Source organism: Carlito syrichta, unplaced genomic scaffold (genome assembly GCF_000164805.1).
Source record: "Carlito syrichta isolate Samal-C Ts95f unplaced genomic scaffold, Tarsius_syrichta-2.0.1 Scaffold123289, whole genome shotgun sequence".
Classification (NCBI taxonomy): Eukaryota; Metazoa; Chordata; class Mammalia; order Primates; family Tarsiidae; genus Carlito; species Carlito syrichta.
This window is the reverse complement of record NW_007067385.1, coordinates 215,002-236,747: the sequence shown is the minus strand read 5'-3', so window position 1 is coordinate 236,747 and position 21,746 is coordinate 215,002. Positions and strand designations below refer to the sequence as shown.

General features: G+C 60.1%; 1 protein-coding gene across 1 annotated transcript in view; it reads left to right on the top strand.

Moving 5' to 3' along the window:
* The first annotated feature begins 237 nt into the window (after positions 1–237).
* Positions 238–21,746, top strand: part of ARHGEF10L (Rho guanine nucleotide exchange factor 10 like) — a 39,549-nt gene continuing 18,040 nt past the window's right edge. Inside the window, exons 1-4 of the mRNA XM_008048259.1 lie at positions 238–276; positions 412–641; positions 2,202–2,356; positions 9,199–9,347. Coding sequence (XP_008046450.1) covers positions 238–276; positions 412–641; positions 2,202–2,356; positions 9,199–9,347 — 573 coding nt within the window. The remainder of the gene's footprint in view (positions 277–411; positions 642–2,201; positions 2,357–9,198; positions 9,348–21,746) is intronic.

Genomic DNA, 21,746 nt, shown 5'->3' with positions numbered 1-21,746 from the left:
ATCCATCCATCCATCCACCCATGCATCCAACAAGTATATATTGAGTGTGCATCATATGCTAGACATGGGGTTGTAAAACAATGATCAAGACTGAGAAGGGTATTTTAAAGGGACAGAGTAGATTTTTACTACGTATTGACTGAAAAGCACCCTGCAGGGGAGGAAATAGGAAACTGACTGGGTATTTAGCCCACTTCAGCACCTGATGTCCTTGGGGTCCTGAGCTAACTTGTTGCCATGGCAGCCGGGGTCGCAGGACCTTCAGGACCACAGGATGTATGTGGGCAGGAGAAGGGCCGCGTCTCTTGAGGGGCCTGGTTGAAGGGGCGTGGCCACGACCCCTGGGAGGGCTGAGGCCCACCGCTGCCCCCGTGGCTCCTGCCTGACGGCCTCTCTGGTCTCTGCTTCCAGGTTGGGGGCAGGCAGGAGGGTGCGGGGGGCCAGGTGGAGATCTTCTCCTTGAACCGGCCGTCACCGCGCACTGTCAAGTCCTTCCCGCTGGCGGCCCCTGTGCTCTGCATGGAGTACATCCCGGAGCCGGAGGAGGAGGAGGAGGAAGAGGGTGGAGATCAGAGCCGAACGGCTGCGGACCCCTCGGCCGCGGTACACCCGACCATCTGCCTTGGCCTGCAGGATGGCAGGTGAGTGCCTGGGAGGAGGGAGGAAGTAGGGGTGGGGTGGGGGTGGGGGTGGAGCTATCCCCGTTGTCAACTGGCACTCTCTCAGGTCACGTGGCCCGTGGGGAGACACTGACTGTGTGTCAGCTGGATCTGGGTTTGAATCTTGGCTTCCCACTTCCTCGCCTGGGTCCTTGGGCACAGGTGCACCATTTAACCTCTCTGAGCCTCAGTTTCTCGCCTGTGACATGGGGATCACAATCTCCCCATGCAGGGCCACTGTGAGGGTCCACCAAAATGGAGGTCACGGGCAGCCTTCAGTTCACTTAGCTGCACAAGTGTTCACCATCTGTGGCCGCAGTTCCCCTGGCAGGGCAGGATGGGGGTTCCGGGGCGTTCCCAGGTCATGAGGGCACCACCAGCAGAGGGCTGCCCACTGCAACGCATGCCCGGGGCTGGTGAGTCAGCAAAACTTTGGCCCGCAGTAAGGAGGCCCAGGCCAGCTGTGGCCAGCCAGGGCCATAGACCACCTCCAGGAGTGTGAAGGGAGAGGGATATTCACCCAGTGAGCTGGGAGGTGAAGCTGAGGTGGGCCTGGCATGGCTGTGTCCTGTCTTCCCTGTGTCTCTGCATGTTTCACCCCCTCCTAGAGAGGAGGAGATGAGAAGAGAGCATTTACCGAGCATCTACTATGTGTTTCCCGGACAAGGAGAGAGTGTGTTTCCTGAGTACCTACTGTGTGCTGCCTGGACAAGGAAAGAGTGTGTTTCCTGAGTACCTACTGTGTGCTGCTGGGTTGTGAGCCTCATGGCAGCCCCGCAGGGAAACTGAGGAAGGAGCAAAGGCTCACATTACATGGAGCCAACTCGGAGCCACTCGAAGCTCCGTGAAGTCCAGGCCACAGCTGAGTGCCCAGCCAGGCCCTGGACAGAGGAGAAACCTTCCAGAGAATTCTCATTACCCCAAAAAGAAGCCCCATACCCATTAAGTAATCACTCCCCATTCCCCTCCCACCCATCCCCAGAAGCTATAAATCTGCGTCCATCTGTGGCTTTGTCGCTTCAGGACATTCCATGTAAATGGACTCACATTGTGTAGGTTTCATGTAAATGGAATCACATGCCACGTGGCCTTGTGGACCACGCTGCCCTTCACGTAGCGCCATGCTTGTAGGTCCGTCCACACGGCATGTGTCAGGGCGCCATTCCTTGCGTGGCAGTGAGGTGGGCATCGCCACCCCATTTTACGGAGAGGCCTGAGGCTCAGCAGTCCAGGGTCAGTCGGCCAGAAGGAGGCGTGTCTGGATTCGAGCTTGGTCCATGCAACTCGGGAAACAGCCCTCTGAGCACCTTGATGGTGCTGCCTCTGGAGACTTCCTGAGTCCCTGTGACAGACCAGGGAGGGTGCTGTCCCCAAAAAGCCACCCACGGAGGAGTGGGCTCCCATGAGGTGCAGCGGTGGGCTGGCCGCAGCCGGAAGGCCTGCCTCGGGGGGCAGCACCCCCGAACCTGCTCCCCAGGAGGGTGTGGGCAGTGCTGAGCGGGTGGCACTCGTGACTCAGGCTGCTCTCGCCCTGCCCCCCAGCATCCTGCTCTACGGCAGCGTGGACACCGGCACCCAGTGCCTGGCAACCTGCCGGAGCCCCGGCCTGCAGCCTGTACTCTGCCTGCGCCACAGCCCCTTCCACCTGCTCGCCGGCCTGCAGGACGGGACCCTCGCCGCCTACCCCCGGACCAGCGGTGAGTACGGGGGGCTGGGGGCCGGGGCAGTCCTGGGTGCCAGCTCCCCTGCCAAGGGAGGCTGCAGGAGGCAGGGCCGAGATGCATCGGCGAATCTTGGCCCTGGGAGGAGCTGGAGGTCCCTGAGCCTTGCTGGGATTGGACGCACGGTCCCCTGGACGTGACTCCCTAGGGTGCTTGCTACCATGCAGGAGCGGGCCCGCTGGCAGAGGACTCTAGTGGGCAAGAGAGACCCTCCAGGGGGTCCGAGAGACCTGCTTCCTGCTCAGGTTCTGCCCTGATCCCCTGCTAAGTGGCTTCCCTTCTTTGTGCCACTTCACCTGCAAAATGGGAACAATGGTAGAACTCAGCTCTCTTGGGTCCCAGAGGACTGAACGACTCCGCGAGAGCAGAGCGGGCCAGGTGCCATGCAGGCTCGGCGGAGCTCAGTGATTCGACCTGTCATCTTACGGAGCCATCTCCGGCACCAGTGATGACGTCAGGAGGGCAGGGCCCACGGCATCCGGGCCTCTGTGCTTCCGGGATGGCTCAAGTGCTCAGCACGCATGGTTATCTTTGTTCTCACTGCAGCCCTGGGGAACCACCTCCCCTCTCCACACCACGGTTCTGAGACCGAGGGGACGTGGCGGATTGTACACAGCCACACGTGTGCTGTGGTCCCATCCCAGGCCCTTGTTCAGCCCAGGTTTGATGACAGGAGCTGAACGGAGAGCGCAGCTGCCCCCAGAACCCCCAGAGGGGCAGATGGACTTGGAGACTGTGGCCTTGGTGTCACCTCTTCCTCCTTTCCCTCCACCAGGCCCCGATAGCTGCATCATCTCAGCCTGTTGCAGGGTTATAAACAGATATTTGAGCTATTTTTTTTTTTGCCACTTGGTGCTGTGTTGGTATTTTTAATTAGCTTTTGATAAGGCATTTATAGTTTTTAATTAAAGAGGGAAGAGGGAGGGAAAAATCCCTCTCACCGTCAGACAGCGCGTGCGTGTGAATGTCAATACGGGCTCAGGTCTGGGAGACGCAGGCGAGGGCTTCTAGACGGACCGCCTGCCCTGGCTCCCGCCGGACACTGGGAACCTGGTCTGTGTCTCCCTGACCTTTGCTCCCCAGCTTGGGTCACCTTTGGCCCGTCCCCTCTTGTCTCCGGGCTCATCACTTTGGGCGCCTGGGTTGGGAGGGAGTGAGGCTCCCACAACAGGACCACAAACACCAGGATTCAGCATCTCATGTCGGAGGTGGGAAGTCTGGTGGTGGGGCAATGGGGGCAATGGGGGGACACACCCCTCAGAAGGCGCCTGGGAAGGGTCTGCGTCAGGCCTGTCTCCAGCTTCTGGGCATTCCCTGGCAGATGGCAGCAGGACTCTTCCCGTGGTGTTGTCCCGGGCGGGGGGATGTGGCTGTGTCCCATCTTCCCTTCTTATAAGGATGGCGGTCATTTTGGATTGGGGGCCCTTCTTCCAGTGTGACCTCATCTCAACTCCTCACGTCTGCAGTGACCCTGTTTCCAAAGAAGGCCACTCTCCAAGGTGCTTGGGGTTAGGTCTTTAACCTATAGATTTTAGGCAAGCTCAGCTCAACCCATACCGTGGGGATCTGGGGTCTACCCCTTGGTTTTCAGCCTGCAACTGGAGCCTGGTAGCTTGTCAGGACCAGGAGAGCCACGGGGGGCGGGGCATTGGACTCCATCTCTCGTGTTCTGGATGGGAACAGACTGTCCAGAGTCCTATGACTGAACTGAGACCTGAGCCAGGTACCCTGCCTCCCGGGCTGGATCCCCACAGACATGGGGGCCTCTGGTTTGTCAGAGCAGAGCTGCGGCCAAGGGCCCTGGAGCGGAAGGCTGAGATGTTCCACCAGCTCTCCCACCTCGCAGACATTTGCCCACCAAATATTTGCTGAGCACTTACTATGTGCCACGGATACAGCAGTGGGGAACACGGACATGCCCCTGCCCTCGTGGCAATTATGGTCTACGGCTGGAGACAGAATGAGTCCGGTAAGCTAGCTGGAGGCATAAGGTTATCCACAGCACTGAGGTGCCTAAAGGAGGGACTGGGGGCTGTGTGACCGCCTCACTGCCCTGTGGGGTGGGGTGGACGGTGAAGGCCTCTCTGAGGAGGAGCCAGGCAAGGTGGGGCTGGGGAAACAGTGTCCTCGGTAGAGGGGACAGGGTGTGCAAAAGCCTGGAGGCAGGAGAGCAGCTGGCCTGCTGGGGGACCCCAGAAAGGAGGCTGCTGTGCTGTGTATCAAAGGAGGAGGTGCCCCTAGGCATGGCCCGGGGGCCGGCAGGGCTGGCCGTGAGGACCTCAGGCTGTCTCGGAAAGTAGGGAAGTAGAGAGATGCGTTATATGAAGCTGGGCACTGGGGTGCCTCTGGCGACTAGAGAGGAGTGGAGGCAGGGAGGCTGGCTGAGAGGCTGGGGCAGCGGAGAGTCTGGTGGCCACACTCTTCCCGTGAGCCCACTCTTGGGCGCCCGGCTTGGCTGTGGCTGAGGAGGTCCCTGAGAGAGGTCTGGCTAACGGGTACCCCCACCCCTGCCCCGTGGTGCCTGTCGGAGGTGGCCCGGACAGGAAGTGGGGCTCCCAGGACCTGCTGCATGGTGTGGCACTGGGCCATGTGTGGCTGGGTCTGGAACCATCCGCCTGGCCCGGGACCAGCTGTGGAACCGATGTCATCGTCACCCCATGCTCAGATGTCCCTCAGACCTCTCCCACTCCAGCAGCAGAGCCAGAGCTTGGAGCTGCACCTGGGTCCTCCTCCTGGGCTGTGCCCCTCAGAACCCATCGCTGGGCCCAGCTGGGTGGGGGTCTGGGTTTGTGAGTAATCCAGAGTCCCCCTTCCTCATCTTGGAGCAGGTTCTAAGGCCGAGATTTGCCAGTGTTGCGGCGACAGCCATGCTGTCCTGCCTGGGTTTGGCTGAGGCCAAGACTGAAGACAACTGGCATTGCTGACGCTGGCTCCTTGCAGAAGGGCAGGACCAGGCCGGACAGGCAGGCGGGCAGAGGCCAACCCGGGGACTCAGCCTAGCCCTGGGGCCTGCAGAGCAGCAGCTGGGTTGACCTGTGAGGGCTCCCAGGTGACCAGGCCACAGGGAATCACCGACTGCTGGAGCTGGAGGGGCCTTGGTGTCCAACCTCCAGTGGACAGATGGGGAAACTGAGGCCAGAAGCACTGTGGCCACTGTGGGAACCTCTGCTTGTCTGCATTCATTCATTTGCTCAACAAGTATGTATCGAGTGCCCATGAGGTGTCAGGCACAGAGCAGGGCCCTGGGATGTGGAGCTGAGCCAGGTGGCCGTGACCTTGCCCACATGCTGTCCTGTCCTGCACTTGAGTGGAGCCACCTGGGCCCTCCCTCTTCTGAGCAGACAGGAGCATCGCCAGGCCCTGGGGGTGTCCTGGCTGGGCACTGGGGATGTGGGTCAGGGTCACCCCTCGAGGAGGCAGATGATGTCATGGGTAGGGGACGGGCCGGGGCATCGGCTGCCCGGGCTTGAGTCCCAGCTATGGGAGATTGGGCCCGTTGCTTCCCTCTGTGAGCCTCAGTTTCCCCGCCTGTGACATGGGGGTGAGGATATCCCTGCTCATGGAGTGGCTATGAGAGATAGATGCCCAGAGCATGGAGAGTCACCTGGTCCCTTATCACAGTCACACCCTTACCGTCATTTGTCATTAGTTGTTGTTACTTACCTGGCAGGGGCCACCCTTTGGGCCCTCTCAGCCGCTATGGCTGTCCCTCTGTGTCCCGCTTTCTGGCTCAGGCCTGACCTGGACCCCTGAGGGAGCCCAGCAGGGCTTTCCCTCTGTGGGCAGGCAGTGAGGGGCATGCCACTGGCCTCCTGAAGGTGCCTTTGTGGAGACTGGGTCTCTGTCTCCCCCAGGCTGGGCATGAGAGCTGGTGCCGACCGGTGCTGTCACGCAGGGGGGGCGTGTGTGTGAGTGGTTCTGGGAATAGGCATAGGTGAGGGGCAGGAAAGATGGGCCCCGTGGGGCCCAGGAGGCTTCTGCCCAGAGCTCACAACTTCACATGTGACCTTAGACTCATGGTGTGAGAGGGCTGGGAAGAACCTCCGAGGACAAAGTTCTGTTCCCATGTGGTCAGGAGGACCGAGTCCCAGCAGAGGCACGCCTCTCGTTCAGGCTCCCATCGTGGGCCGGCTAATGGGGGCTCCCGCCCAGTGTTCTTTTGGATGTGTTTGAGGTAACTACTAAATGTGATCACACTTTGTCTTCTTGGAGCCAGGGCTTCTGAGAGGTTTCTGGAGACTTGCAGCAGACTGAGGCTTGGCTGGCATCAGTGTGACCCTTGGGGTTCCAGGCCCCTTCCTTCCCCCGGGGGAGTCTCTGCTAGTGGAGGGAGGGTGAGGGGGCTCTGAGCCACAGGGTAGAGCCCCATTTCCCAGTTTTGGGGGTGTTACCCAGCATTCTTAGCTGCCTCTTCCCTGGGATTCTCCCCATCTTAGCCCTAAAGTTCCAACTTCCGACCATAAGCACTATCCCCTCGCGCCACTGGGGGGTGCTCAAAGCCTTGCATTTTCCTGGCTCTGGCCTCTCGGTGGGGTCAGCATTCCTGGTGGCGGCCACTGGGCCTCCTTTCGGTCACCAGCCCCTCCCGGACCCCAGTCCCAGCCTCAGAGCCCTTCAGGCGCCCTTCAGGGCACAGCGCAGGGTGGGGGAGGAGGCCAGGCCCACAGGCAGACAGAGCTGAGTTCGGAACCCCTCCCCCGGCCCGCCACCCCAGGGGTGTCTGCGCACGTTCTGGGCTCTGGGTTTGGGTTGTCACGTCAGCTAAGTGGAGTCAGCAGTTGTTTCGACACACGGTTGTGTTGTGACAAATGACATCAAACAGTAAGAGCCACCAGCACGGGTTGCTTTTTAGCTGTGTGAATGGAACTGGGGGAGTTACTTAAACTTGCTGTGCCTCAGTTCTAAGCAGGGATAATAATAGTATCCACCACACAGGCTTGTTGGGAGTTAAGGAAATTATTCGAGGAGAGCACGCCTGGCGTACGGGTGCGGAACGGTCTGTAGCGACAGCAGTCAGCACTCCTGACTGCACCCGCTAAGTGTCTCGCCGACTCCCTGCCACATCCAGAGAGGTGTGGGCATGGCCGTCATGCCCAGTGTACAGAGGAGACAAACTGAGGCCCAGAGAGGTGAAGCCCTGTGCACGTTCACGCAGGAGCTCGGGGGCCACAGACTGCCCCGGCCCCGCCTGCCCTGCTCGTGCTCGCCATTTCAGCCGGGAAGAGCCATCTGTGTCTTTGGGGGCGGGGCGGGGGTCCCTATTCCCTGACCCCTCCGCTGAGCTCAGAGTCTGCCCGTTTTCCGTAGGGCAGAAAGGCATGAAGGGAACCTGTTTTATAGGTGGGGGAGGGAAAAGTAGGACCAGGCCCAGCCTGGGGAGGGGGTGGGGGTCTGGTGGGGGCCCTCCCACAGCCTGGGTAGTGACTTCCATCACGTGCCCTGGGGTCCTGCCCGCTTGGGTGCCGTCTGTGCCCCGTCACGCCACCCACGCTGGCTCAGAGAGGGAGGATCTGTCGGTGACAGGCTGCTCTGTTCCCCTTCTAGGGCCCGGTGGGGGCTGTGGGGGGTACCAGGGCACTGACAAGCCAGCGGTTCCCTCCACACTGCCCCCCAGACCCTTACGGGAGAGTGCCACCCCCAGGCTCCTCCAGACCAGCCCCCAGCCTCCTTGTCAACCCACCTTTCCTCCCTGGCACCCTGCCATGATAGAGCAGCCACGGGGGCTCTGTGGCATCAGGCGTGACTTCAGAGAAAACCAATCTGGGCGCACATAGCTTGGATGCCAGGAAAGCGGCCTTTGCGCGAGCTGGGCATCCCTGCTCAGTGCCGGGCCCGGTCCCCCGGCCCGTTCTGCCTCCAGGGATGGCAGGCCAGGATTGATGGCCTCTCAGAGCGTCCTCCTCCTGCACCTGGTGGCGGGGGTGTTTCTGGAGGAGGAAGAGATCTCGGTAAAGAGATCAGAGATCTCGTAAAGGGATCAGAGACCTTGATAAAGCTGACAGAGGCGCCTTGGTGGTCGAGAGGATGCACGGGAAATCAAGGTTCGGTCTAGATGAGCTGCAGTGTCAGAAAAATCCTCAGGGATAGGCTTGTTACCCCCTGCCCCCATTTTACAGATGGGGAAACTGAGGCCTTGAGAAGGGTGGGATGTGCTCAAGGTCCTTAGCAAGTTGGTAGCAGAAACAGGGCCAGACCCCAGTCTCTTGACTCTAGACCCGGACACTTCCTAGCATATCACACTGCCTTGGCAGGGTCTAGTGTGAATACTGCCTCTTCCGAGAAGCTTCCCTGGATTTCCCCCCATGCAGTATTAGTTCCGTTCCATTTCAGGAGTTCTCAAGGTCCCTGGTGCAGGCCTGCTCATGTGTGCTCGGCATATCGTGTGGACTGTTGGTTAACCTGGGTGGTGGCTCCCACGGGTGGAGTTTCCTTGAGGGCAGGGCCTATGTCTGACTCATTTCTGTCTTCCCAGCACCTAGCATGTGGCCTGGTGTGGACTAGGTGCTTACTCAGCGTGTGGGATGAATGAGAGAGGGAGAAAGCGAGGCTGGGAAAGGAAGGGGCAAGGGGACGGGGAAGGAAGGAAGAGGGAGGGAGGGGAGGAGGGAGGGATTGGGCAGTGTGGTCTCCAGGGCTGGGAGCCTGATGGTGGGAGGCAGAGGCGGACGGGCACAGCCACCATCCCGCTGGAAGGAGGGGTGGGCCACAGACAGGAAGAGGGTGTGTGGGGCCCAGCCCCGCTGCCGGCTCCGCTTGTCACGCCCCGCCCCTGACCTGCCTCCCTGCTCTCCCCTGACCTGCCTCCCTGCTCTCCCCAGGTGGCATCCCGTGGGACCTGGAGAGCCCTCCCCTGTGCCTGACTGTGGGGCTGGGGCCCATCCGCACCCTGCTGAGCCTGGAGGACACCGTGTGGGCCAGCTGCGGGTCCCGCGTCACTGTGCTGGACGCCGCCACCCTGCAGACTCAGGTACTGGCTGTCCTGTGACTCGTGGCGCCGGCCACGGGCCGTCTGCCTGATCTGCTTCCGCTGCCCCTTCCTGTGCCCTCCTCTCTGTGTCTCAGGGATTGACCGGGCAGTTTGTCGGGGAGCAGAGGGGCCTGAGAGCCCTGCTGAGCCTGATGTCTGTCTCTGCCACACGTGGCAGGGTGCTGTGTCTGCTGCGGCCCATGGGGTGGGGCTTGGGTCTCCTTTCCTGGACTGATACCCAGGACTTGCACCCACGGAGCCCTGGCTGTGCTGCAGGAGTGGCTGGTGTGGACGCAGCCAGCCTGGTGGAAAGAGAGGCCGCCTTGGACCCTGGGATGAGGGGGGCCTGGCCCTGGCAGCTCATCCCTGGCTCAGCCTGGGCCCGTGCCTGTCGCTGACCAACTGCCCTGCTCACCTCACCCCTGCAGTCCATCCTGGGGGACTGGCGTGAGACTCAGGTGAGACACGAGTGTCCTTCCCTGGGCGGGCCTCCAGTCTGATGGGGGAGACCTAGCTCTGCCCTGGGCCGGCCTCCGGTCTGATGGGGGAGATTCAGCCTGCCCGTGGGGTATCCACTCTAATGATGGAGACCCAGTCCTTCCCTTGGGGCCTCTTGTCTGAGGGGGGCGACGCAGCCCTGCCGAGTGGTCTTTTGGTGATGTTTGCTGTCACTTGGTTTGGTTTACCCACTTGGACGTGCGACCAGGTGTGGTGTAGAACTCCGGGTACAGCTCCCGATCAGAACAGGCAGGCTCCTTTGCCAAGGACTCCCCTCACCTGCCCGTTGTTTATCTCTCCTACAGCTGTAAATCAGGGACTCAATCCCCCCAGCGGGACCCCTAAGAGGAGTCCTGGGATTATAAGCTCACAGGTGATCTGGGCTGGTCTCACATGACACAATCCTCATTTGACAAAGGAGGAAACTGAGGCTGAGTCCCAGGGTTGTGGCCGCCGCATTCCCTGGCTTCCCCTCCTGACTGTGTCTCCGTGCTGAGGGTCTGTCTTCGAAGCCGGGTCTACCTGGCTCCACGTCCCGGTCCTGCCTCCGACCAGCTGCATGTCCTGGGCAGGCCCCTGTGGGAGAACAAGGGTTCCAGTCTGTAAGAGAGGAGTGAGTGTCCCTTCCCCGGAGTCATTTTTCTCAGGGCTCTCCAGAGAAACAGAACCGGCCGGACATAGTGAATGTGTGTACTCTAAGGCGGCAGAGGTCGGCGTACACATGTGTGTACATGCACGTGAGAGGCTTATGGCAAGGGACTGGGTCAAAGCCTGAGATGTCCCGAAAACTGGGGTCCACAGCCGGAGGCCCAGGAGAACCTTGGGGCCATCCGGCCTGAACACCAAGGCGTGAACCGAAGAGCCAGGGGTGTAAATTCTGGTTCAAAAACTGGTGGGCACAGAGAGAGCTGATGCTTCAGTGGATCTGAGGCCAGAGAGAAGCGATGCCTCAGCTTGGGAGTCCGGAAGGAGGAAATCTCTGTCTCAGCCTTTCTGTTCTATTCAGGCCCTCACATTCTGAGGCCCACCCACATGGGAGGGCCATCTGCGGCTGGGTCTCCCATTCAGATGTTAATCCACCGGCACCACCCTCACAGACACACCCGAACCCTGTGTGGCCAGATAGCTGGGCTCCCCATCCTGTCAGGGCAACACATGAAACTAGCCCTGCAGACTCACGAGGGCCATCGTGCCTGGGCATCGCCTCAGGCTGGCCGGGGCGGGCTTGGAGATACCTACTCAGAGGCTCTTGCTGGCTGGGTGCTGGGAGGGGGAGTCCCCGTAGCCCAGCCTCGTAGATGGCAGGAGAGGCAGTGCCTTGTGCAAAGCCAGCAGGTGCCCTTTGCGGGGGGGCTGCTGATGACTCCTGGGCTGGTCCCTGCTCTGGGCTGTAGGCCGCACCCTCTCCTCTCCTGCCAGGACCTGGCACCAAAGACCTTTGCCCTCACTAGTGACCCTGGGCCAGGCCAGGCCCAAAGCAGCTGTAGCCAAAGGCTCCCTTCCCAGCCCCCGTCGCTTTGGGGCTCCCCGGCCACCCCCCACCCCACCCATCACTTCCCTCCAAGGGCTTCTCACCTCCTTGACCTTCTCGAGGAAGGTGCGTGAGGAGAGCTGGCTTCCTCAGGGCCTTTGGTCCCTGACAGACCTGGGCCTCAAGCCACTTGGCAGGAGGAAGGACGTCTCAGCTTGCTTGGCCCGCCTCCCCACGCGGTCCCTCCCAGGCATCCCAGCACTGTCTTGGAAGCAGACTCAGGCGCCCTGCGAGCGTCCTCCTGACACCCTGCCACAGGCTCTGACTCAGCCTCAGGAGCACACCGGTGGACAGAGGAACAGAGGCGCTCAGCCCATAGGCCTGTGCACTGAGAGCCATTCAGGGCAGTGGTGGAAGGAGGAAGGGAGGTTTTCAGTCTAGTGGGGGAGACATGACCTTCCCGTGGAGGGCTTCCAGTCTGGTGGGAGAGACACGGCCTGCACATGGGGGCTTGCGGTCTGATGGAGAAGACACAGCCTGCCCTTGGAGGCCCTCAACTGCCACGAGGGAGACTCAGCCAGCCCTGGGAGGGCCTCCAGTCTGATGGGGGAGACTCTGCCGGTCCTCTGAAGTCCTCTAGTCTGATGGGGGAGACCCCGCTGGTCCTCTGAGGTCTTCTAGTCTGATGGGGGAGACCCACCCAGCCAGCCTTTGGAGGGCCTCCAATCTGATGGGGGAGACCCTGTCAGTCCTCCGAGGTCCTCTAGTCTGATGGGGGAGACACAGCCTTCCCATGGAGGGCTTCTAGCCTGATGGAGGGTACACAGCCTGCCCTTGGAGGGGGGTCCTCAGTCTGATGGGGGAGACACAGCCCTGCCTTTGGAGGAGGGCTTCAATCTGATAGAGAGACACAGCCTGCACGTGGGGGCTTCCAGTCTGATGGAGGAGTCACAGCCTGCCCTTGGAGGGCCTCAACTCTAATGGGGAGACTCAGCCAGCCCTTGGAGGGATTCTAGTCTGATGGGGGAGACCCAGTCCGTCCTCTGAAATCCTCTAGTCTGCTGGGGGAGACCCCGCTGGTTCTCTGAGGTCCTCTAGCCCGATGGGGGAGACCCAGCCGGCCTTTGGAGGGCCTCCAGTCTGATGGGGGAGACCTAACCTCCGTTTTCAATATGGGGGAAGTGAGCCCTGAGACAGGAAAAACCCAGGAGCAGAGAGAGTGGGACGGGAAGGTGCGGGCCCTCAGTGCTCTCTGTGGGCTGAGGACATGCTCAGCCTGCCAGCAGGGGGAGGGGGACACAGGAGGGAGGAGGCAGCGCGACACAGGAGGGAGGAGGCAGCGCGGTGGCAGGAGACTTCGGAGCCAGGGCCACCTGGGAGGTGCTGCCCAGGAGAATCTTTCAAGGAAGAGGTTGGGGCTGCAGAACCGCAGGCAGAGGCCTGTGGGCGTGGAGAGGAGCTGCGGCTGTGGGTTGGTGTGAGCCGAGCTGCTGAGGGGGCTGGGCCTCTGGGGCCCTCCCAGGCTCCCTGGGCAGCCTGGGACACTTGGACCTTCAGGAGGTGGAGGAGTGGGGCGGCATCCTGGATGGAGCCACCCCTGCCCATCCTAGCCACGTCCACCTCGGAGCCCGGGACAGATGGACCGCGGGCGGGATGGGGTTATGCCTTGCCAACCCTCGGAGAGTGCGGGTTGCAAGCAGGCTGCTTCCGCGTGGCCCCAACTCTGCCCCTGCCAAGCTGTGCAGCCTTGGACGAGTCACCAGGGCCTCAGTCACTTCATCTGTAAACTGGGGTAACAGCCATACTACAGAGAGTCACTAGGAGGATGGAAGAGAATGTTCACATCAACAGGCTGCGTCACATGGTGCCTGGCACATGCGTGGTAGGCGGTGGCGGACCGGGATTCGTGGTCACTGTAGTTACTGCCAGTTACTGCCGCCAAGCTTACCTCTAGTCGCTGTGTTGGTCGTTTACTCGGCAAGCGGGGTTGCAGTGAGTACAGGGCACAGAGGCCATCCCAGGCCCCAGTCCTCACCTCACTGGAGCAATAGCCTGCCCCTGCAGCCAGCTGCCCTAGGAGCACGGGACCGATGGATGGCGGGCGGGACGGGGGTGGTGCCTTGCCAGCTGCTGCACGGTCCTCCCTGGGCCCATGCCATGGCGCTTCAGTTGCACCGTCCTGGGAACCCTGTGGCCACCAGGCCCTGGCACAGGGCTGCGGTGGTTTAAGATGTGTTCTGACCCAGGCCCTTAATGGCCCACAGGCGCGGGATCTGCCGGGAACTGGGAAGCTAAGCAGGGTTGGTTGCGGTTGATGCTCGGATGGGAGACCGCCTTGGGAGTATGACAAAATTAGTTCTGGGCTTGGTGTCTCATGCCTGTAATCGCAGCACTTTGGGAGGCCAAGGTAGGAGGATCACTTGAGCCCAGGAGTTTGTGACCAGCCTGGATAACATAGTGAGATGGTCTCTCTCTCTCTTTCTTTCTCAAAAAAAGATTAGTTCGGGACCAGCTGCTCACTGTGGTCTTTCACCTGGGGGGCATCGTGGACTGCTGCGGGGGGAGTCAGGGTGGAGACTGGAGAGGCAGAGGGGCCTCAGCTGCTGAGGGGCCAGAAGGAGCATTACCTGTCCACAGCCAGGAAACTGAGAAGCTTCCGTGTGCAGCGCGGTGCCAACTTCACCGCACACGGTCATCCGAGCAGAAACAAGGTGGTCTCCTGCGCCTTGAATGAAGCCCACTCCTGCTGTTCGGAGTGGAGGATGCCGGCCCAGGCCAGTGCTGGGGTCCTGGAAATGGCTTCGTCTGCTGCAGTGAGGGACCATGTGAGCCACGCCCAGGCTAGAGGTTTCCTAGCAGGGGGGACTGACCCCCTGAGGCCTACTCTGCAGGGACGCAGCCCCTTGCCCAGTGGGTCCCTGCTCTGGGTCCGCTCATCCACCGTCCCCCGCAGAGCCAGCGCCCACGGTCTGTCTCTGGGTTGAACGCACGCCCACCCACCGCTCATTCAGCTCCTTGATCCCAGCGGAAGCAGAAGCAGGGCCTGTTAATAATACCGCTCACCGGGCCCATGTCAACACCGCGTCCTCCGCGTTCACGATCTGGATCGCACCGCCTTCAAAGCCTAATCCAGTTGTCGGGAGTTCATTTTAACCGATCGCTGGAGGGGGAAGCCGGCTGTGGGATGATTGTTGCATCTTAATTTGAAAAAACTTACTGGGGACGGGCTGACAGCAGGCCTGCGGCACGTAGTGTGCTCTGCCGGGCGGGGGAGGACGGGCACGGGGGCAGGGCTGCCCCCTATGTGGCGTGGGCTGGGGTGCCCACCAAGCGGCTCGTGGGAGGGAGGTGGTAGTGACGGGAGGGGTGCTGGGGACCGGCCGGGCTGTGAATGCGCGTCATGCTATTGGAACTTTGCAGCACTGTGGAGGGATTCACTGGGCCCATTTTACAGACAGAAACTTAGACTAGAAGCCAGGCCTTTGGATGTGTGGGCTGCAGCCGTGCTGGCCCCTCTGTGGGTCCTGGAACGTGCCGGGCTCCTTCCGGGGCCAGGCCTTTGTTGTTCCCTCTGCCTGGAATGCCACTCCCATCCCTGTAGGGCTTCTTCTCTGTGGCTCAGGTCTCCGCTTAACTGCCACCTCCTCAGTGTGGCTGCCCTCACCTCGGCCTGTCATCACCTGGCTTTAAGCCGTCAGAGCATTGATCACATTCTGATTTTTTTTTCCTTTTTGAGTTAGGGTCTCTCTCTGCGCCCAGGTTAAAGTGCAGCGGCACGATCACAGCTCATCACAGCCTCAGTCTCCCGGGCTCAGGCAATCCTTCCACCTCAGCCTCTCAAGTAGCTGGGACTACAGGCGTGCGCTCCCGTGCCTGGCTAATTTTTAAAATTTTCTTGTAGAGATGAGATCTTGCTATGTTGTCCAGGCTGGTCTCGAACTCCAGGGCTCACACAGTTCTTCTGCCTCGGCCTCCCGCAGGTGTGAGCCACCGCACCCCACTAATTTCTGAAATGGTCTTCTTGTTTGTTGTCCATCTGCACCTTGGGATGTAAGTGCCATGGAGACAGGGGGCCCTGTCTACTGTGTTCATGGTGTGTCCCAGGGCCTGGCATAGCACAGCCTGGCATAGTGAGGTATGCAGGTACCCTCCTTCAGGGCAGAACTGCCTCTGTAGAGCGGCTGACGAGACGCCTGCGGGACTGTGGGATAGGGTGGGGGTAGTCATTCTGTATGGGCTGAACGTTGAAAATCTGGGCGGGAGGAGGCAGGGCACTCCTGGGGCTACTTGGGGAAGGGTCCCAGGGGAAAGTAAGGCAGGGAGGCCGTCCCCAGGGAAGGGGCGGAGCTTGTGCAAAGGGCTTGCCAGAGCGTCTGTGGCCAGTGGGGCTGGGGCCTGCCTGGATGGAGCAGGTGGGACGGCCTTGTCACTCAAGGGCAAGCAAGGGCCTGGGTCCCTGCCTCTGCCACTCCCCCAGGCTTGAGGTGTTTCTGTGATAGCCCCCCACCCCTCCAAGCAGATCTGGGGCCTCTCTGGTGTCGTTGCAGAAGCCCCCAGGCCTGGCCCTGCCTGGAACACGCCAGAACACAGGGCGAGGGGTGCCAGAGTTCGGACCCCGGGCCCAGCTCCCGCCTCGCAGGGCTGTTGTGGTTAATTGCGGCTTCCCCACCCTCAGAGAAGCCCGCCAAGACTCCCTGCAGTCCCAGTCCTCATGCACGGGTCACACCCTGTGACCCGCGGCTTAGCATCATATCACAGCTGCATGCTGACATTTTGGGGTGGCTCGTAGGATTAACCAGAAGGAAACTCAGTAGGGCAAGCCCAGACTCGACCGGCTCCACCGTCATGTCCCTGGTGCCCTAGCCCAGGCCTGGCACACAGTAGGTGCTCAGTGAAGGGGGACCGAGGGCAAAGGCAGGTCTTGGGGAGGCGGGTGCTGCCTTTGCTGTTTTCCCGAGGGCAGAAGGGATGTGTGGGCAGGGGGCGTGCTGAACACCTGAGCGCGGCTTGATTGTCGCCAGCTTCAGAGCATGAGGGTGTGTCCCTGAGCGTGTGTTCTCAGTCATTCCACGCCTCCCACCGCCGTGCTGGCCTGTGACGCCGGGGCTTGTGCTTTCTGTCCCTACGCACGACAGAGAAGAAACTTCCCCGAGCTCCCGGACACCACCAGCTCCTCTGTCCCCGCACACACAGCCGCCTTCCCCACCCCTAATTTTCATGTTTAGGGCCCAAACTTAGTTTGCATGTATTAGCTGCTGCAAATCCATCATGCCCGTGTGACGCGGCATGAATAATGCATCACCGGGCTGTATTAGTTTTCTGTCTCCTATCTTATTTATGACACGAAACGGGTGGGAATTTGCAAAAGTGAAATCCGGCGCAGGGCTTCCTGGGTAATGGTATGCAAATCGGCATGAGAGTGAACCACGGGCCCAGTCCTCGGAGCCCCAGAGCCGAGCGGAGGCACCCGAGTGTGGGCCGCTGCTGGAGCGTGCGGGGTCGCGGAGTGCGTCTCTCCGCGGAGTGAACTCTGTTCAGCCGTTTTGTCTTAATTTTTAAAAAACGTGTATGTCGTTGTTGTCATCCTGTTATGTTTTTAAATTAAAAGTTGGCAAGTAAAACTTGACAAATCGATCTTCTAAAGATTGTGGAGGCTTCCCAGGAAGCTCCGACAGGAACGAGTTCACAAGGTGGTGAGCGTGTTCCAGCTGCAGGAGGGCTTGAGGTTAGATGTCCAGGAGAACTCCCAGGAAGCTTGTGACGAATGCGGGTGGTGGTGGGCTTGGGATCCTGTGTGAGGAGGGGTCGAGAAGTAAGTCTGTTGGTTTCAGACTCTGCCCGGGCCCAGAGGGTGTGGGGAACCTCTCAAGGGAGGTCTTAGGGGGCAGTGGAGGTCAGGGCGGGGCTCCTCACCCGGAAGGGCTCAGATCGTCCCTGTGTTCAGTATTCGGTCCCCTCCACAGGAGGACTTAGGCTGGTGAAAGGATTTCGCATTTCTTTAAAAGAAGTTTGGCCCTGATGGCTCCGGATCTAGACAGAGCCTGGAGGAGGAGAGGGAGCAGGGAGGGGGAAGGCAGAAGAGGAAGGGGCGGCCAGTACAAGAAGGGCTGTCCTGTCCTGAGCCCCTCCAGGCTCAGCTGCCAGTGCTCCAGCCTCCCGCCCTAGCCTCCCCTCTGTGTAGTTCTTCCACAACCCCCTTCCCTCTTAGCCCTGAAGCAGGGGAAGGGGGAGGACAGATCCACAGGGGCAGCTTCCCAGTCCTTCTGGAACCTGGCAGGGGACAAAGAGAGCCAGGGACGTGGATCTGCTGAATGCCAGGCCCGGGGCTAGGGGCTTAGCGCAGTGGAGGCCGGGAGCCAGGACGTGGTATAACTAGGGAACTTCCCTCGCTGGGCACTTGGGGACCCTGAAGGAGAGGGTGCAGGCTGGTGCCTGCTCTGTGCTCGGTCAGAGTGGCCGCTGCAGGCTGACCTCTGTGAGCCCAGCAGCTGGGCTGTGGGGCGCGTCTGCGGGAGGGAACCCCTCTGGCTGCCTCTACAGTCCTCTCCGATGGGCTGGGATGGTGGCCTCTGTGGGCTCCAGAGCTGGGCTGGCTGGCTCCACTTCCAGTGGCTTCAGTTTCCCCACCTGTAGAGTGAGTGTGAGTGCAGACCCCACCCCAGGACTGAACGACTGCATTGGTGCGGCACCCAGGGCAGGGCCTGGTGGGAAGAGGAGCAGAGAGAGGTTTGCTCAGGATGCCAGGACCCCAGGGTGCTTCTGACTCTAAAGCCCATGCCTGGCACTGCCATTCTCTGCCCACCCTAGCCCTGTGGTCCACTGTGTCTTGTCGATGTGCACACCTGCACCATCCTCCCTGGGGACTGGGAGGTTCCCCGTGGGCAGGGCCATGTCTTGCTCTCTCCGACGGTGGCACAAGTATGGTGCTAAGTTGGTCTCGCGCTCCTTTTTCCCCATCCACCCTATCCCTCCTCCTTCCCACACCAGCTCTTCCTTCTGCCCGGCTTCTGGCCTTCAGGCTCCGGCTGTCCTGGGAACCCTTGGCCCGTGTGTTCACATAGCCGCCAGGCCCTGACAGGAGCAGCTGACCCCAGATAAAGATTCCCTAGGTACCCGAGAGAGACGGGGCTTCATAGCATGGCCAGCCAGACCAGCCCAGAGCAGCACACGTTTGCTGAGCGGGCACCCGCTGACCTGAGGAGCCCAGGAGGGCAGGGCCCTGATGATGGTCTCCCAGAGCGGGTTCAGCAAGATTGGGGGGTGTCTTGAGCTGGGTGGCAGGCAGATGTCTGGGCATGTGCACCTGCAGGTATGCATGTGAGAGGGAAGGGGTTAGATCAACACCGTCAAGCGCTGCAGAACGGTGTTTTGGATGAAATGGACTGCTTATGTGACAGTGGCACCATGCGATTTTAATGTCTGCTTTTATTGCACCTTCTCTGTGTTTAGAGACACAAACACCATTGTGTTACGATCGCCCACAGTATTCAGTGCAGGCCCGTGCTGTGCAGGTGTGTGGCCTGGGAGTGACAGGCTGCACCACACAGCTCAGGTGTGTAGTTGGCTACACCACATAGGTGTGCGTAAATTCACTCTGTGACATTCGCAGGGTGACAACATCACCCAGTCACGCATTCCTCAGGACAGTGTCCCTGTTGCTAAGTGACCCATGACTGTATCCTGTATGCCCCCGATGGCGGCTTGAGTCTTGTGGGCAGCGTCCAGTTGGGAGCTGGGGTTCTGGATGGAGCCCGGAAACCCCAGCCTTCCCAGGCTTCTTCCCCAGCCTTCCCCTCCCCCTCCCCCCATGGGGCTCAGGGACACGCCCTCATGCTCTGGACTGGTCCTAGCTTTGTCTTGGTTACGCCAATTCTGAACTTTCAGGCAGCTGCGGCTGGCCAGCAGTCTCAGACATGGATTCGTGTGTGGAAATGTTCTCACGCCCTGCATGACAGCCCCCCATAACCAGCGCCGTCACCAAGGGGAACCTGGAGTCTGACACCTCTAGGTGTCCACAAGGCCCCCTCTGGCTAAGCTCTTCTGAGCAGACACTGTGAGCAGGTGTAGGGGTGGGGCAAGGGAGGTACCAGGATTCCACCACTGAGATCCCGGGGCGGGGAGGCTGGGAGGAGAGATGGAGGTGGGCGTGGGTTAGGCTCCAGGAGAAGCCTCTACTCAGAGGAGAGCAGAGCAGCCAGCCCTGGGGATACCTTCTGGGCCTCATGCTGAGGCTTGACTGTCGGAAGATCTTTCTAGAACAAGCTCCTGTCACACCTTACCCTGTGTCCGAACCATCCAGACCGTCTTTGGCCCAAAGCTAGGGTACCCCGGCTGGCCGCTCTGGGTCTTTGTTCCCTGAAGTCCCCTTCTCCAGCCACTGGACAGGTCCCAGCTCCCACCAGGCTCTGTCTGCACGCATCACGTCCCAGGACCCCCAGGCTGTCTTCCCACATTGCAGAATCTCGCAGGCCACTCAGACTTTCTGCCTTTGCTCCGCAGAGCTGGCCATCTCCCACCAGTTCTTCACCTCCCCTCTGGGCCCTCATGGTCCTCGTCCCTCCAGCCCCTGCCTGCGTCAGGGTGTAAATAGGACGCTGAGTTCCTGGCCGCACTGTGGCCCAGGGCCTGGCAGTTCCCTGCTGCGTGAGGTTTGCTGGAACCCAGGAAGGGTGGGGGCGTGCATGCCTGCCGTCACAGGGCACGTCGAGTCCTTGTGTCAGGCGATGAGCTCATGGTTGCTGAACTCGCACTGTGAGCTGGGTTCACTGCGAGCCTTATTTCGTGTTGGGGGCTTCGCCTTCGGGATGCCGAATGAATTCAGAGAAGCAGTCCCAGCGGTACTTTCTGTCACACACGTGAGGTATCCTTTTTCTATGGCCCTGCCTCTCTGGTTTGGGTGTGGTGGGGGACACACAGGTGGAGACTGACAACCACCCCCCCACCACTTAGTTAACCCTCACGGGACTCATGGGTCACAGAGGCTGTCCCAAGCTCTTGGCTCATAGCAACTCGTAATCTACAATAGCTCTGTGTGGTAGTTACCATTTTTATCCTGTTTTTATTTTGTACTGTTTTTATTTTAAAGTTGAAGAAACTGAGGCAGGAGGTGGCGGGATTTGGGCCTGAGCCCTGTGGGCCCGGCCCCGGGCCTCTGGCTTTGCTGCCCCTCCCAAGCGGTAAACAGATAAGGAGACGGTGTGAGGCCACAGCTCCGTCTTCACCAGGTCCCCGCGACTGGGCAGACGCAGGCCCTGGGTAGCCCCGCTCAACCCTGGTGCTGCTTGTGCAGGATGAGGCTGGAGCATTCACTGGAGGCAAGACTCACAGCAGAGGGGCTTGGTGGTCCAGGTGGCCCAGGTGGCTGGCAGCCCAGCCCTTCGTCCTAAAGCTGCAAGGCTGGAGAGGACATGGGAGGCTGGCCCTCATAATTGAAGAAAACCAAAGGAAATGAAATAGGCCTAATGAGAATATTCACAGCCCATTCTCTGAGATGCTTTTCATGCATATTTCATATTTCAGAAAAGCCAGACATACCCATGGATTTTGTTGAGAGAGAGAGAGAGAGAGAGAGAGAGAGAGAGAGAGTGTGTGTGTGTGTGTGTGTGTGTGTGTGTGTGTGTGTGTGTGTGTGTATAGATGAGGTCTCACTTTGTTGTCCTGACTGGTCTCGTACCCTGGTCTCAAGCGATTCTCCTGCCTTGGCCTCCCAAGGTGCTGAGCAGGTGTAAGCTGCTGTGCCTACCCGAGTTTACTTTAATTTTTTTTTTTTTTAAGTTGCCGTCTCACTCTGTCGCCCAGACTGGAGTGCAGTGGCCATTCCCGGTCACCGCAGCCTCAACCTGCTGGCCTCTGGCGATCCTTCCGCCTCAGCCTTCCAAGTAGCTGCAACTACAGGCACGAGCTACCACCTGGCTAATTTTTTTGATTTATTGTAGAGATGAGGTCTCGCCAAATTGCCCAGGCGGGTCTCGAACCCGTGGGCTCAGTAGTTTAATTTTTAAGAGCAAAATGGGCCAGACTTTGTTTCTCCAGAATATCAAAAAGAATTATCCAGGTGTGTTGGCGTGCACCTGTAGTCCCAGCTACTTGGGAGGCTGAGGCGGAAGGATCTCCTGAGTTCAGGAGGAGGCTGAGGCAGAAGGATCTCCTGAGCCCAGGAGGTCAATGCTGTGGTGAGCTGTGATCTGATAGTGCCACTGCACTCCAGCCTGGGGGACAGAGTGGGATTTCAATTCAAAATTAAATAATTCAGTTAAGGCCAAATGTTGGCACAGCCATGCCATGTCCATGGCAGGATCGTGCTCTCTGCAGTGGTGCTTGCTGTATGCCTTGGTCTGGGTTGTTGTTGGGGTGACGAGAGGGTGAATGCCAACGTCTGTGCCCACCCTCCTCTGTGCTCACTAACAGTCAGGACTCAGTGTAGGAATTTT